The following is a 17,394-nucleotide window of genomic DNA, read 5'->3' as shown; positions in this document are numbered from 1 at the left end:
TTCTGGTTCTGGAGAGGAGAGTATTCCTAGGTGCTGAGTGTGCTGTGGTGGTTGTGTTGCTTTGGGATTATTTTCAACCAATTATCTTCTGAGCTGTTGAGAATTTGGGATCCAGAGGAATTGAGTTGGTGAGACTGAGCAGGGGTTGGGGGGATATGGGGAGAAATGTTTTGGGGGAAGTGTGCTCAGGACATCCTGGAGCAGAGAGAGAGGGCAAGCTGGAACAGGTGCCAGAGCGACTGAGCTTGGAGTGAGGTTTGTGCAGGTGGAGAAGCAGGAGGGGACTCAGAGTTGTGGGATGAGAGCCAGCCTGCCTTGGGGCTGCAGGGATCTGAGGTACAGAGAGAAGGCAACTCTGCTAGACAGACTTGCCCTTGTCGGTCCATCCAAATACATGTCCGCCGTGTTCACCCACTATTTATTCATTAATTTGACAATAATCTCTGGAATCCTTGTGAATGTGTCAATGTATTCTACTAGATGCTGGAGATATGATGGGGGACATGAATGAATGACGTCTCTCTCCTCATGGAGCTGACATTTAAGCAGCAGCAGATGAATGCTGGGAAGTGGTTATGCCTGTACATGCACACGTCATAGAGTCTGAGGGGAATGGATTCCAGGTGGCTCGGACAGGAGTCGTTTCAGAGACTGCAGACAAGAGTGAGCCATGTGGGGCCTAGGGGTGGGCACTCCTGGCAGCAGGAAGGGTAAATGCAAAGCCCAGGGGCAGGAGCATCCCTGGTGTGCTTGAGTCCCTAGACCTGAGCGAGGGTAAGCAGAGAGCGGGGAGACGTGAGCAGGCACCTGGGTCCCCAGGCCGCGGAGCACCGAAAGCCCTAACGAGACAGCGGTGGGGCCTCTGAAGCAGTGAGGAGGCGGCAAGGCTCCGGCCCCCTGCCGCGGCCACAGTTCAAGGTAGGCCCAGTTTGAGGTTGGGTGATGATCGTATGTACGAGAGCGTGTGTGCGGTTAAGCGACCGTGTTCTGAATTTGTGTGTGTGTGTGTGTCTGAGTGTTCATGTACGTTTGAGTGTATGTGTGCCTGAGTGGTTGTGTGTGTCAGCATGAGTATGTATGTTCATGTGGGTAAGTGTCTGCATGTGTGCTTTTAGGCATTTGTGTGTGTGTGTGTGTGTGTGTGTGTGTCTGAGTGTTCATGTATGTTTGAGTGTATGTGTGCCTGAGCGGTTGTGTGTGTCAGCATGAATGTATGTGTGTTCACGTCTGTAAAAGTGTCTGCATGTGTGCTTTTAGGCATTTGTGTCTCTGTGTATGTGTGTGTGTGTGTGTGTGTGTGTGTCTGAGTGTTCATGTATGTTTGAGTGTATGTGTGCCTGAATGGTTGCGTGTGTCAGCATGAATGTATGTGTGTTCACGTGTGTAAAAGTGTCTGCATGTGTGCTTTTAGGCATTTGTGTCTCTGTGTATGTGTGTGTGTGTGTGTGTCTGAGTGTTCATGTATGTCTGAGTGTATGTGTGCCTGAGTGGTTGCGTGTGTCAGCATGAATGTACGTGTGTTCACGTCTGTAAAAGTGTCTGCATGTGTGCTTTTAGGCATTTGTGTCTCTGTGTATGTACGTGTGTGTGTGTGTGTGTGTGCGTGCGCACTGTATGTTTGCGTCTCTGACAACACACAAAGCAGGGAAGGTCCTGGAGGGGATGGGATCCTGGTGGGCAGCCTCTCCTGGCAGCCTGGCCACGGGTCACAGAACAGATCAAAGTCACTGATGAGGTCACAGAATAAAGCCAGGAGCCTAGTGACCACGGGTACCTAGCAGCCACTGGAACTGAGGCCAGGGGAGGCTTTAGCACCGGCCGAGCCCACTCGCACCCAACAGCTGGAGCTCTGTGCCCCGGGCGCTTGGGTCATCATGAAGCAGCGCTTCACAGACCGAAGGGGAGAACAGTCGCCCACGGACCAGGCCACCCTCAGCCTGGCCAGCCCGGAGTCCACGGAGGAGAGCGTACAAGCGCGCCGGACAGGTCGGTCGAAAGGAAGGGGGTCGCTGGTGTGTCCTTGACAAGACGGGCTCCTGGGGGAAGGGGAAGGGAAGGCACCGGCTCACCCCTCGGCGTTGTCACCAAAGTCCTGCATTGGCCATAAACACGGACGATGGGTTTACCGGGGCTGCTGTTGTGCGTACACAAGGGGATTTCAGGAGGTATGAGGATGACATCCTAAAATGTTAGTCATATCTTTTAACTTGCTTTGAAAGAAACAGAATTGAGGTGTCAGTTCTGTGATTTCAGCAGTGATATAAAAAGTTCCTTTATAATAAATGGATGAAAGTTAATCCGTAACATCATTTTGAAGTGACCATGGGCAGCGCCCAAGGGTCACACCATCTTCGGGCCAAGTGACTGGTACCCACTCTATCAATCATGTCAATGCTCTGCGCTTCAGTTTTCTAACTTGTCAAAAATCAGAACAATGCAATTTCTTAGGGTTTTTTGAACACTGAAAGAGTTAAACTATGACAAGCACTTAGTGTTTATATGGTGATGAGATCCAGTGAGGGTTTCAAGGAAAGTGTGAGATTCTCCTGGAGGAAGATGAGACATGTCCCCCAGATGCCAGGGGGAAGGTAGGGCTGACTGGTCTGGCCAAAGCGCTCCCCGTCTCAGGCTTTATTGAGCTGTGATTCACAAATACAAACCACATCAGTTCTGTGTACAGTTTGAAGAATTTTTGCAGGTACACATTTGTTTAACCACTATCAATACCATGATGCAGAATCTGTTTATCACCTTCCAAAGGTTCTAGTGACCGTTTGCAGTCAGTTCTCCTGCTGCCTTTAGCTCCAGGTAACCCCTGTTCTGTTCTCTCTCCCTACAGTTTTGCCTTTTCTAGAATGTCATCTAAGTGGAATCAAATACTCTATGACCTTTTCACCCTAAGTTCTTTCATTTAGCAGAATGCCTTCAGTTCAGTTCAGTCACTCAGTCATGTCCAACTCTTCACGACCCCATGAATCATAGCATGCCAGGCCTCCCTGTCCATCACCAACTCCTGGAGTTCACTCAGACTCATGTCCATTGAGTCAGTGATGCCATCCAGCCATCTCATCCTCTGTCGTCCCCTTCTCCTCCTGCCTCCAATCCCTCCCAGCATCAGAGTCTTTTCCAATGAGTCAACTCTTCGAATGAGGTGGCCAAAGTACTGGAGTTTCAGCTTCAGCATCATTCCCTCCAAAGAAATCCCAGGACTGATCTCATTCAGAATGGACTGGTTGGATCTCCTTGCAGTCCAAGGGACTCACAAGAGTCTTCTCCAACACCACAGTTCAAAAGCATCAATTCTTCGGTGCTCAGCCTTCTTCACAGTCCAACTCTCACATCCATACATGACCACTGGAAAAACCATAGCCTTGACTAGATGGACCTTTGTTGGCAAAGTAATGTCTCTGCTTTTGAATATGCTGTCTAGGTTGGTCATAACTTTCCTTCCAAGGAGTAAGCGTCTTTTAATTTCATGGCTGCAATCACCATCTGCAGTGATTTTGGAGCCCAAAAAATAGTCTGACACTGTTTCCACTGTTTCCCCATCTATTTCCCATGAAGTGATGGGACCAGATGCCATGATCTTCGTTTTCTGAATGTTGAGCTTTAAGCCAACTTTTTCACTCTCCACTTTCACTTTCATCAAGAGGCTTTTGAGTTCCTCTTCACTTTCTGCCATAAGGGTGGTGTCATCTGCATATCTGAGGTTATTGAAATTTCTCCTGGCAATCTTGATTCCAGCTTGTGTTTCTTCCAGTCCAGTGTTTCTCATAATGTATTCTGCATATAAGTTAAATAAGCAGGGTGACAATACACAGCCTTGACGTACTCCTTTTCCTATTTGGAACCAGTCTGTTGTTCCATGTCCAGTTCTAACTGTTGCTTCCTGACCTGCATACAGATTTCTCAAGAGGCAGGTCAGGTGGTGTGGTATTCCCATCTCTTTCAGAATTTTCGACAGTTTATTGTGATCCACACAGTCAAAGGCTTTGGCATAGTCAATAAAGCAGAAATAGATGCTTTTCTGGAACTCTCTTGCTTTTTCCATGATCCAGCGGATGTTGGCAATTTGATCTCTGGTTCCTCTGCCTTTTCTAAAACCAGCTTGAACATCTGGAAGTTCACTGTTCACGTATTGCTGAAGCCTGGCTTGGAGAATTTTGAGCATTACTTTACTAGCATGTGAGATGAGTGCAATTGTGCAGTAGTTTGAGCATTCTTTGGCATTGCCTTTCTTTGGGATTGGAATGAAAACTGACCTTTTCCAGTCCTGTGGCCACTGCTGAGTTTTCCAAATTTGCTGGCATATTGAGTGCAGCACTTTCACAGCATCATCTTTCAGGATTTGGAATAGCTCCACTGGAATTCCATCACCTCCACTAGCTTTGTTCGTAGTGATGCTTTCTAAGGCTCACTTGACTTCACATTCCAGGATATCTGGCTCTGGATGAGTGGTCACACCATCATGATTATCTGGGTTGTCTGTGTATTCTTGCCTTAGGGACTTATCAATGTTTGGCATGCAACAGTAGCTCATTCCTTCTTATCAGTGAAGAAGACTGTGCTGTATGGATGGGTGTCCCACAATCTGTATTCAGATGGTGGCCTTTGGGGTTTAGTCAAGGGCTTAGATACTACATTCATACACCATTTGATCTTTGTCATCGCATCCATAAGGTGCAGCTACATCTCTACGTTTGATCCTTATCATCATCCCAAAAGGAAAGTATATCATCCTTAATTTACGGGGAAACAGGCACAGAGAGGAAAAGTACCTGCCTGGGGCCCCCAGAGCTTGCATCCTTTCAGAGACCTGAAGCAGTTGTGGCACTGATGAAAATGTCCTTCCACTTCCCAGGGCCCGTGAAGAGAGAACAGCTGTCTCCACCACCAGGCCCAGCCATCCCCCACGCGGAGAACGCCTACTTCTCGGGCAAGGGTCGGGGGATGTTGAGCTGGAGCAGCTCGCCGTCATCCCAGTCATCCTCTGAGTACCAGTCCTATTCCCAGTACCAGTCTTGCCATTCCTGCACTTATGGGGACCAGGACGCTGCCCAGCAGAGCATGTGTGCCTTCTACACCCACGTGAAGACCGTGCAGGGTGTGGCCGTGGCCTGGGAGACCGACAGTGGCTTCGAGCCCGTCACGCGACAGCCCCGCATCCGCGAAGCCGAGTTCATCAGGAGGCAGAGGCGGAAAGGCTCCTCCTTTGAGATGGCTTCCAATACGGACCTGCGCTGGGAACTGGAAGCCAGCAAGAACAACACCAGCTCAGAGCCAGAGGACGCGGAGCTGCTGGCGCCCCTGGAGTGCTGCCTGCAGGAGCTGCGGGACACCCCGGACTGGCTGGTTACCACCAACTGCGGGCTGCGGTGCGTGGCCTGCTGCCGGGTCTTCCCCACCCTGGAGGCACTGCTGGAGCACGCCCAGTATGGCATCCAGGAGGGCTTCAGCTGCCAGATCTTTTTCGAGGAGATGCTGGAGAGAAGGAGGGCCCGGGACCAAGGGCAGGAACAAGAGCCAGAGGAGGAGCAAGAGAGCGCTTCGGACAGCAGCAAAGGTCCAAGGCCCCGCGTCAAGGCGCTTTCGTCACAGTCACAGTCGCAGAAGCATTGAGCCGGAGGTATGTGCCCTGCCCTGTCCTCACCTCCGGCACCTCGGTTGCTCCTTTCCCGGCCATCAGGACCAGAGCCACCAGGGCAGGGAGAAAGGAAGAGGGCCGGGGAAGGAGGCGAGCGGAGTGTAGAGCTGGGAGGGCCGTGAAGACGTCGGGGAAGTCACCCTCCCAAAGGGCACAGCCTTTCAACCAGAATCCATTTCAAACTGTGAATCAAGTGTTTCTTACAGTGGGTGCAAGGCCCGAAAGCCCGCAAGCTTGTGGCCACCGGGATTTCTATGTTTGCTGGCGGGTCAAGCAGGTCATGACTCGCAGGAGAGACAACTACAAACAAAATTTCAGCCCTATTTTTTCATTGTTAGGAACTCATCATAGGCCCTAATTCTATAGCTTATTTTATTGGAATTAAACTTGAATAACCCAAAGTTTAAGGCAATGGCTAATGGAGTGAATCATGTTATTGGGTTGGACCCACAGGATGCTGCCATTTCTGCAGGTTACCCACTGGCACAGACATCTTGAGAATGGCAGGTTCCCAGGGTAGAGGTGGGGCTGACTAAGTCCTGCTGAGCCTGAGCTCAGCTACGCCAACTGTTTTAAATACTGCTGTGAAATTTGCCTCTGCCCTTTCACGTGTTCTTTCAAGAAAATACTCGGTGCCCGCTGTGTGTTGGGCATGCTGATGGGCATGCACTCCAGCTCTCAGTGAGAGGCAGCTAGGGCAGGCAATTGCAAAGGGAAGGGGAGGGCTCCCAGGGGAAGGCTCCCAAGCTCATGCTGGTTGATGAAGAAAGAGAAAACTGTCCAAAGAGGTTGATGCTCACAAAGATTTGGAGGACAGGTAGAATTAGTGAGACCAGGAGTTTTCTTCAGATCAACAAAACTAAAAAAGACAGTTTCTAGGAGTGGGTGAGCCTTGTTAATAGTGAGAGCAAGTGGTATAGAGCTGAGACTAGAGCATTTCCTATCATTTGTACATGGAGACTGCTACTGCTGCTGCTGCTACTGCTAAGTCGCTTCAGTCGTGTCCGACTTTGTGTGACCCCATAGACAGAAGCCCACCAGGCTCTGCCATCCCTGGGATTCTCCAGGCAAGAACACTGGAGTGGGTTGCCATTTCCTTCTCCAATGCATGAAAGTGAAAAGTGAAAGTGAAGCCGCTCAGTCGTGTCCGACTCTTAGCGACCCCATGGACTGCAGCCTACCAGGCTCCCTCCGCCCATGGGACTTTCCAGGCAAGAGCACTGGAGTGGGGTGCTGATGGCTATAGGATAGCAGTGTTGGGGACTGAGGGGGGCACAAGCCAGACGGGCATGGAGCAGTAGTGAACACACACACACACACACACACACACAAAACACTGGACACAAACATCAGACAGCTCTGCTAGCAAGTTTGTCTAAGAAGGAAAGCAATGGTAGTTTAGCTGAACAAAAGGAAACTGCAAAAAGGCAAAGATGGGGAGAGAGAAAGTTGATACGCTAGCAGGAATGATGCAGAGGAGAGGGGAGGCTGAGAACGCCAGAAAAATGAGAAAAGAGGAGTTGGGTAAGTGAGAGGAGACTGGATCTGGCCAGATACAGAGACCAGCCCCTGAGGACAGTCCCTTCATGTCCTCTGGCATAGGCACATGGGCAGTCAGGTCAGGTAAGGCTTGGGAGCCAAAATGATAGAGATTAATTTTTTTTCCTCCGGAAACTGCAAGGAGCTCTTGAGGAATTTTAAGCAAATCAGGTTGGCCTCTGTGAAAGATCTCTCTGGTGAGCAGGGTCAGGAATGGATGAGACCACATCACTGGTGACAAAGGGGTGTGGTTGAAGAATTGGAGGCTCTCATGTGAGTTCACGAGACTCAGGAGATGGGAATCACAGGTTTGGGTAAGTGTTTGATGAGGGTGGTGAGAGGAAATTGTCCACAATGACTTCCAAGTTTTGTGCTTTTTCACCTGCGTGGTTGGTGAGTGTAGGTTCTATTTTGGAACACCAAGGGACAAGGTTTGCTGGGATGCCCATGAGCCCACTTTTGAATAAGCTGTCTGTGATAGAAACCTTTGGAAGGGAGCTAGTTAGAAGGACCCTGGGCTTGGAAGAATGTTAGAGATGGAGGTAGATTTGTGGTCATCTGTGCATGTGTGGCAGAGAAGGCAATGGCACCCCACTCCAGTACTCTTGCCTGGAAAACTTCATGGACGGAGGAGCCTGGTAGGCTGCAGTCCATGGGGTCGCTAAGAGTCGGACATGACTGAGCGACTTCACTTTCAATTTTCACTTTCATGCTTTGGAGAAGGAAATGGCAACCCACTCCAGTGTTCTTGCCTGGAGAATCCCAGGGATGGCGGAGCCTGGTGGGCTGCCGTCTCTGGGGTTGCACAGAGTCGGACACGACTGAAGCGACTTAGCAGCAGGAGCAGCAGCATGCATGTGTGGTTACTATGGTGCTTTATGTGGCCTAGTGTTACATGCCTTCTCTACCAGTCCCAGTGCAGCAGGAGCCATGGGATCATTTTGGAACAGATGTCCACCATGGGAATGATATCTCAGCACCATTTTCAAGATGTGGCAGGGGCACAGACTTTCTCAATCCACTTTGAAAGAGGTTGGTGGATAACCAGGAAGAAAAAAAGGGAAGGGACAATGGTTCAAACTTTGTCAAGCTTTTATCAGAAGAACTATGTGGTGTTTGAGGGAGTCTAGTAGGCAGGTGGACTTCCCTGGTGGCTCAGCTGTAAAGAACCTACCAGCAATGCAGGATACCCAGGTTCAATCCCTGGATCGGGAAAATTCCCTGGAAGAGGGCATGGCAACCCACCCCAGTACTCTTGCTTAGAAAATCCCATGGACAGAGGAGCCTGGCGGGCTGTAGTCCATGGGGTCAGGCAGAGCCGGACACGACTGAGTGACGAAGCAGCAGCAGTGAGCAGGCAGAATCCAAGGACAGCCTGGGAGGAAGAAGCTGAGCCAGAGCGAGCACTGGCAAGGAGGAGAACTTTCCTATTTAGAAGTTAATTGCAAAGGAAATAAAATGAGGCATAGCATCTAAGCTCTGGAATTTCAGCCTCTAAAAGACAAGTGTATTTTTGTGTTAAACACAGATATTCTAAGGGCCAAGCATTGTTCTAAACACATTACGAGTATAAAGTCATGTAATACTCTCCACCATCCAGTGAGGCGTAGGTCCTATGATTAGTCCTGTCCTACAGGTGAGTAAGCTGAGACCTTGCCAAGGTCATAGGGCTGGTGCACGGCGGAATCAGTTTTCACACTAGGCAGCCTGGCTCCAGAGCCTGCACTTTCACCATCACACGGAGAAGCCACATTTTAACATAAAGACAGATGCAAGGTATTTATAAAAGCAAACATGTCAACTCTACAGGTTGTATTTTCTTTGGATTAAATAGTAGCAGCTGGAGATCAGGGTGTTCAGGACAAGCAAAAGATGACAAGAACCTTGGGGAAACACATTTCTAATGTAGGGGATAATTTTAGCTGACACGGATGAAGGAAGGATGGGACAAAATTTTTCTTAAGATAATGACTTATTTTTAAAACGTATCTTAAACTCAGCTCAGGTAAGTATTCATTTGTGGTTTAAACTTATCATTTTGTAGAGGCCTGGGACCCCCACCAAATAAGACAAGGATCAGGGTGAGGAAGGGGAACCTTTCCAGAGGGTTGTGGGATCTCAAACGTCTTAAATCTTGAACCACTTTACACCCTTTATTTCCCCAGACTATAAAAAGAAATGGAATTTGTTTTACGAAATTTACAGAAATGTGATAACAAAGCCTGACAAAGATGGCGCTGAAAGAGTGAAAAATATATTGATCTCACTTAGAAACACAAAATGATCTCAAATCAAATTTATAGTGTGAAAAGAACAATTCACCAAGACATGAGTTTGGGTCATCTCATGACTGTAAAGACAAAATTAAATCTAACAATACTTCATATGGAAAGAAGGATCTTATGATAGTCTCAGTATATATTTAAAAAAATTTAAAAACCCATATATTTATTGTCAATTGTTTTTCACCTATGGTGCCTAGATAATTCAACCGGAGAAAGAATAATCTTTTCAGCCGAAACAACTGAATAACTACGCAAAGAGTGAAGTTGGTATGGTACCTCACACCATACATAAAAGTTAAAATAAAAAAGATCTAAATGTAAGAGCTAAAACTATAAAATTTGTAGAGGGAAACAGAGGTGTAAATCTTCATGATCTTGCATTAAGTAGTGATTTCTCTTAGATATGACACCAAAGGCACACGCAAACAAAAAATACATGAATTGGACTTCATGAAAGTTAAAAACTTTTGTGTTCATAAAATATTATTAAGAAAGTGAAAAACAATCCACAAATCCACAAAATGGGAGACATAGTTGAACACATATCTGATAAAGATCTAGAACTATACAAAGTACATAAAGATTCTTTTTTTTTTTTTTAATTTGGCCGCGGCTCGGCGCTCTGCTCCTGCACGCCGGGCGGTGACGGCGGGCGCGACGGCTCGGAGCCGGCCGCTGGCATAGTGCTGGTTGCGGGCGCGGCGGCGAGGGCCGTACGGAGGCGGGAACGGCCTACATAAAGATTCTTATAACTCAATCAAAAACAAGCATCCCAGTTAAAAAACGGGAAAAATTTGAAAAGCATTTCTTCAAAGGAGATATACAAATGACTAATAAACATATGAAAATATACTCAAATCATTAGTCTTTAGAGAAATGCAAGCCAAAACTACAGTGACCTGCCTATAATAAAAATAAAGATAAAGATATAAGAAGAAGCACTGGTGAGGATGTGGAGAAATTGGAACCTCATACATTGCTGGTAGGAATGTAAGATGATGCAGCCACTTCAGAAAATATTCTGGCAGTTCCTCAAAAAGCTAAAAATAAAGTTAGCATATGGCCCAGAGTTCTGATAATTGAAAACAAATGTCCGCGCAAAAACTTGCACATGAATATTCATGGCAAAAGTGAAAATAACCATCTAGTGATGAATGGCTAAACACAATTATTCAGCCATAAAAAGAATTCAGTACCAATTTATTCTAGGACAGGGATGAACCTTGAAGATACTGTAAGTGAAAGAAGCTAGACACAAAAGGCTACAAACACATTGTTCTATTTATGTGAAATCTCCAAACAGGCAAATTTATAGTGATGGAAAGCAGACTGATGATTGCTTGGGATTCAAGGGAAGAGGAGGAATGGGGAGTGATTGCTAATGGATTTGGGGTTTCTTCTTGGGGTGATGAAAGCATTCTTGGACTAGCTAGCAGTGGTGATTACACAACTTTGTGAATATCCTATAAACCACTGCATTTTATGCTTTAAAAACCTGAATTTTATAGTATGCAAAATATATAGCAATTAAAAATAACAAATACACCAATAATTCCTATATTATTTTTTGAATTGAGGATAGAAAATTTCTTCGTATGATTGCTGTGGTTTTTTAGTTGCTAAGTATACCCATTTGAATGCAGAGTTCCAAAGAACTGCAAGAAGAGATAAGAAAGCCTTCCTCAGTGGTCAATGAAAAGAAATAGAGGAAAATAATGGAATGGGAAAGACTAGTGATCTCTTCAAGAAAATTAGAGATACCAAGGGAACATTTCATGAAAGATGGGCTCAATAAAGGACAGAAATGGTATGGACCTAATAAAAGCAGAAGATAATACAAAGAGGTGGCAAGAATACAAAGAAGAACTATACAAAAAAGATCTTCATGACCCAGATAACCACAGTGGTGTGATCACTCACCTAGAGCCAGACATCCTAGGAATGTGAAGTTAAGAGGGCCTTAGGAAACATTACTATGAACAAAGCTAGTGAAGGTGATGGAATTCCAGTTGAGCTATTTCAGATCCTAAAAGATGATGCTGTGGAAGTGCTGCACTCAATATGCCAGCAAATTTGGAAAACTCAGCAGTGTCTCAGATCAGATCAGATCAGTTGCTCAGTCGTGTCCGACTCTTTGCGACTCCATGAATCGCAGCATGCCAGGCCTCCCTGTCCATCACCAACTCCCAGAGTTCACTCAGACTCGTGTCCATCGAGTCAGTGATGCCATCCAGCCATCTCATCCTCTGTCGTCCCCTTCTCCTCCTGCCTCCAATCCCTCCCAGCATCAGAGTCTTTTCCAATGAGTCAACTCTTCACATGAGGTGGCCAAAGTACTGGAGTTTCAGCTTTAGCATCATTCCCTCCAAAGAAATCCCAGGGCTGATCTCCTTCAGAATGGACTGGTTGAATCTCCTTGCAGTCCAAGGGACTCTCAAGAGTCTTCTCCAACACCACAGTTCAAAAGCATCAATTCTTCGGTGCTCAGCCTTCTTCACAGTCCAACTCTCATCCATACATGACCACAGGAAAAACCATAGCCTTGACTAGACGAACCTTTGTTGGCAAATAATGTCTCTGCTTTTGAATATGCTATCTAGGTTGGTCATAACTTTCCTTCCAAGGAGTAAGTGTCTTTTAATTTCATGGCTGCAGTCACCATCTGTAGTGATTTTGGAGCCCAGAAAAATAAAGTCTGACACTGTTTCCACTGTTTCCCCATCTATTTCCCATGAAGAGGACTGGAAAAGGTCAGATTTCATTCCAATCCCAAAGAAAGGCAATGCCAAAGAAAGTTCACACTACTGCACAATTGCATTCATCTCACACACTAATAAAGTAACACTCAAAATTCTCCAAGCCAGGCTTCAACAGTACATGAACTGTGAACTTCTAAATGTTCAAACTGGATTTAGAAAAGGCAGAGGAACCAGAGATCAAATTGCCAACATCCGTTGGATCATGAAATCAGGTAGAATATGTAATTTACACAATTTTTATTTAACATTGTTCTGAAAGTTACAACCAATTTAATAAAACATGAAACAGAAATGTTATATATAATGGACAGAAAATTCTGTTCTTTTTTTAGAAAAAGGATATATTTACCTTTGAAGCTCAAATAAATTAAAAAAAGACATAACTGAAAGATTGAGACAAAATGGATATCAAAAATTTTGTGTGTATTAGATGTGACTAATTAGGAAATAACATGGAAAATTGTCCATTTACTAGATAAATAGAAATTCATGGAAATACTGCAGGTGTAATGAAATATCAGTGATTATTTCCAGTTGATAATTGTCAATAAATTTTAGTTTCCCTGTAACATGTAACATTATTCTTTGTTTTCTATTTGAGGAAGTATGGATTTTATAATAAAAAGGCAATAAAACATTTAATCAAACATAACCTGAGGTCAGAAGTGACACAAGGGACTTTCAGCCTCCACATTTGTGGTCTACAGACCACACTTTGCAAAGCCCAGCTCTTAACATCTTAAACTTTGGCTCTTCTGAATTGAATTAGCTTTGATTTGAAGAGCACATTATAATGAATGAGAACGCAGCCAACGCAAGAGAGTTAAATTGCAAAGTTCTTTTCGTGGTGTGTCCTCATTTCTGATAAAGGTTGAGAGCTGTGAGTGAGAGGGAGATCTTGCGAGAAAACTGGTGGGAGGTCAACTGAGAGAAAGGGTGAAAGATAGCGACACTGGGAAAAGAACACGATCACGAAAGGGGGGCTCTGCTGGGAAAGAAGGGGAAGGCATTGCAGCAGCAGCAAGTCGCTTCAGTCATGTCTGATTCTGTGCGACCCTAAATATGGCAGCTCACAAGGCTCCCCCGTCCCTGGGATTCTCCAGGCAAGAACACTGGAGTGGGTTGCCACCTCCTTCTCCAAAATGTGAAAGTGAAAAGTGAAAGGGAAGTCGCTCAGTCGCGTCGGACTCTTCGCGACCCCATGGACTGCAGCCCACCAGGCTCCTCCATCCATGGGATTTTCCAGGCAAGAGGACTGGAGTGGGGTGCATAAGCATTGCTGCAGGATGAAGGAAAAATGAAGTTGGAGAAGGGAGAGAGAAGAGGGAAGAGAGAAATGGCAGATGCTAAGGAGGATGCATTGACAGGGGGATGTGACGTCACCAAGGTGGTCCAGGTATGAGGCTGGTGGGAGAGGATGAGGGTCCATCACAGACAGTGGAGTCCTGACTGACTTTTCCATGAGTCTCTGAGGTGTTCAGTTATGGATGTTGTCCTGGGTTGAATTGTGTCCTTCGCTCCCAAATTTCAAGGTCAAAGTCTAGAATCTCAGAATGCGATCTTATTTGGAGATAAGATCTTTAAAGAAGTAAGTAAAATGAGATCATTATTAGCACGGGACCTAATCCATTGTGATTGATGTCTTTATAAAAGGAGGAGATTAGGACACGGATATACACAGAAGAAAGACCACGTGAAGACACGGGGAGAAGACAGCCAACTGCAAGCCAAGGAGGCAGGCTTCAGAAGACACAACCCTGCAGATGCTTTGATCTTGAACTTGTCCTCCAAAACTGGGAGATGATACATGTCTGCTGGCCAAGCCCCCCAGTCTGAGTGTCTTGTCAAGGCAGCCCTGACAAATGACTACAGATGCTGAAGAACAAGGGCCAGAGCCAAGCATGTAGGCCCGTGTTTCTGGTGGGGAGCCTTCTGGGTCCCAGGTCCTCAGGAGAGAGCCCACAGTGAGCGCTCAATCAGTGCTTGTTGAGTTATATACCTGGAGTGGCATGAAGGCATTTGAAACCCAGAGGTTGGCTTTTGGCAAAACAGAGTGGCTTCCCGGTCCTGAGCATGCAGAGTGCTTTGGGCTGGGGTTGCAGGGCTTCTGGCATGTGAGTACGTGGTGGCCTGGAGGTCGGGTAAGAGAATCCGGTATGTTCCCTTCCTTTCTACTCTAAGCCTCTACTGCTCCCCCTTTCAGGGAGATAGACCGGAAGGCCCCCCTAGAAATGAGCTGGGACAGGGCTGATGAGCACCAGGGCATGCTGAGATGTAGGGAAGATGGAGCAAGAAGTTCATGAAAATGCCACGGTGACAAGAGCATGTGTGTGTACACATGCGTGTGTGTGTGTGGGCATGCACGAGTGTGACTGGGTGTGTATGCATGTGTGTGCTGGGCTGTGCTGTGCCTGGCTGGGGTGGAGCACAAGGACCTAGCAAGAAGGTCCATTAGTGATGCTCTAATGGGCTTGTTGGGGCTTACTGATGCTTTGTTGCTGGACTTCCTGCAGCCTCTCCCAGAGCACACCCAGGAACTGAAGTGCCAGTTACCATCATCTTAGGAAGAGAGAGAGAGAATTACTGACAGGACTATTTTTTCAAACCTGAATACTATTCTTTCAAACGCCAAGAACATTCTTACCCGGCCCACATTGACTTACTTTTTGCTGCTTACACAATGACCTAAATAACAAATATTCTAGTTTATAGTTCCTTGATAACTCTAAAATAAAAACAAATTTATACATTAAATACAAAGCAATTGCATCAGCAATAAAACTCAAATTGACAACATTAGTTTTATGTCACTGTTGAGCTTGGTGCTTGCAAAACCAAGTTGCCTCCTAAGTGAGTATGGGATTGAACGCAAGGCAGATTCTTCTGGGGCTGATGGGTCCTAACTGCAGCATAGTAAGATGACACAATCTCCCAGTGTGGACAGTATGTAAAGCTGTATCATCTAAGGGCATCCCGGTTGCCAACCTACATGCAAACAAGGGCACAGAAATCATGTGCCACAAAATGTTTATAAAGTGTGTAAGCAGAAAATCCATGTGCTTTAAATTTTTGCCCTAAAGTTTTAAGAATTCCATTAGGGAGCAGGAGGAGCCCTGGAACCCTGATTGAGAAATGAAACCAAGGAGCACTCATGTGGAACACCCCTCACTTATTCCACAGACACTCACCCACTGCTTCCTCCGCAGCCGGTGCCTGGGCTCAAGCAGGAAGGACACAGAGATGATGGATGGCCAGTGTCTGGTCTTGGGGATCCGAGAGTCCAGTAGGCACATTTACGATGCTGTGTGTAGAGGTTTGTATAGGAAAGTGTGGGAACTCTGAAGAGGGGAACTAACTCAGTCTTCGGGACTTGGAAGGCTTCCTGGAACAGGTAGTACCTCTTCAAGCAGAGTCTTAAGAGGAGAGAAACCCAGCACCTCCCTGACGAGGCAATTAGTCCAGATATCCCAAACTGAGATAAGACTGGGACTCTGAACTTCTAAAACAAAGGCTATCATTATAAAGACGGGAAAGGGTTTGTTTTGTGCTCTAGAGAGCTCGCTCCTTTGTCCCCACAATCTTCTCTTCAGGCAATTAATGGTTCAGCAATTTCATCATCGGAGAGTCATTCACTGACTCAAGACTTGTCCTTCTCTATTTTAATAATAATATCCTTGGAAAACTCACATACTAATTTAAGCCTTTTACATGAATTAATTCATTAGTTAGCTATAGAGGAAGTCCCTGAGGGAATGGAAATGGAGTTAGGGAGTGACCATGGAGAAGAGTTAGGACCAGATCTCATAACTCATCTGTGGAGGGGTGGGTGGGTATTAGGGAGAGGGAAACATACCCCGAAGATGTCTCATCTCTCATCCATCCGTGTGTGGAGTGGGGTACATGTGTGTGTGCTCTTAGGGGAGTGAGTGGGACGTTTTCTCACTCAAAAAGAGGTTACTCTGGATACTGCACAAAACACTAGCTTCCTGCATCTTGTCCTCATCTAGCCAGGAAGGCTGGGAGCAGCAACCTGGCCTGGCTGTGATGGAGGCTGAGTTATCAGCCAGGCTTCCCTTTTGACCAGCCCTGGCTCTATTTGGGCCAGTGTTTGGGAGGCAGCTGAGCAGTCCTGTCTCTGATTTTCCTGGCCCAGGGGAGCTGAGAGCTGGACTCAGCACTCCTCTGCAGAAGCAGAGAGAAAAGCCAGACTGGCGGTGAGAGACTCGGGTTGGAGATGCCTAGTCCGAGAGCAGCATACTGACCTGTAGCTGATGGAAGACAATCAACAGCCGGTTTGTACTTGCACATGACCGAATCTTGTGCACACTCTTCCTACAAACCCCAGAAGCCTTCTCTTGCCTGAGTCAGTGGCCTCCCACCACTCTCATTTCTAACGTGGGCATGATTGGCATTTTGTGGGCACTGTTATTTCCCTTGCAGGACTGCCCACTGCAATCTAGGGCTTTCACATCATGGTCTCTGAACGTTAGTTGTGCATTCACCCCTCAAATCATTGTGACAATCAAAACTGTTCCACACATTTCCAAAAACCCCTAGGGGGTCCATGCTGCCCACTGAAGGCTGTTTCTCCAAGGACAGGCTCTGCCAGCCTTGAGCACTGATCCGTCCTTGTTTGATTAAACACAAAGTAATAAGCGCCCACAGCACACAGTGAAGGTGCAGCAAGGAGACCAGGATGGGTTCATCAAAGCGGGGCTGATGGAGCACTGAAGCGGGTGGGTGCCGGTATGAAAGCTGCTCCTAGCTCTGGATTGCTGTGGTCCAAGAAAGGCTGCTATTTAGAACAAATGTATGGACACCAAGTGGGAAAAGTGAAGTGAGATGAACTGGCAGATTAGGAATGACATATATACAGCATTTCCTCCTCCAGGGGATCTTCCCAAACCAAGGATTGAACCCAGGCCTCCTGCATTGGCAGGCAGATTCTCTTATCGTCTGAGCCACCAGGGAAGCCCATATATATAGGCTTCCCTGGTGGCTCAGATGGTAAAGGGTCTGCCTACAATGCAGGAGACCGGGGTTTGATCCCTGGGTCAGGAAGATTCCCTGGAGGAGATGGCAACCCACTCCAGTACTCTTGCCTCGAAAATCCCATGGACAGAGGAGCCTGGTAGGCTCCAGTCCATGGGGTCACAAAGAGTCGGAC

The 17,394-nt window shown here is 46.7% G+C and overlaps 1 protein-coding gene across 2 annotated transcripts; it reads left to right on the top strand.

The window, feature by feature from the left end:
* Positions 1-181: 181 nt before the first annotated feature.
* FAM170B (family with sequence similarity 170 member B) lies at positions 182-15,687 on the top strand. 2 transcript variants are annotated; one of them, XM_061405658.1, is made up of 3 exons: positions 182-1,986; positions 4,862-5,626; positions 13,881-15,687. In XM_061405658.1, exons 1-2 carry the CDS (start codon positions 1,875-1,877, stop codon positions 5,617-5,619), a joined length of 870 nt encoding a protein of 289 aa, XP_061261642.1. In that variant the 5' UTR covers positions 182-1,874; the 3' UTR covers positions 5,620-5,626; positions 13,881-15,687. The 2 variants fall into 2 exon arrangements, with proteins under 2 accessions (XP_061261642.1, XP_061261641.1); XM_061405657.1 differs by lacking the exon at positions 13,881-15,687 and having other exon boundaries at positions 184-1,986; positions 4,862-6,051.
* Positions 15,688-17,394: the final 1,707 nt, after the last annotated feature.

Source organism: Bos javanicus, chromosome 28, assembly GCF_032452875.1.
Source record: "Bos javanicus breed banteng chromosome 28, ARS-OSU_banteng_1.0, whole genome shotgun sequence".
In the NCBI taxonomy this organism is placed as follows: Eukaryota; Metazoa; Chordata; class Mammalia; order Artiodactyla; family Bovidae; genus Bos; species Bos javanicus.
This window is presented reverse-complemented; position numbering and strand designations above follow the sequence as displayed.

Excerpts from the sequence above, each read along its gene's own strand:
- FAM170B (XM_061405658.1), top strand. The coding sequence starts at position 1,875 with ATGAAGCAGCGCTTCACAGACCGAAGGGGAGAACAGTCGCCCACGGAC. Across the intron at positions 1,987-4,861 it reads CGTACAAGCGCGCCGGACAG|GGCCCGTGAAGAGAGAACAG; the intron begins GTCGGTCGAAAG and ends TCCACTTCCCAG.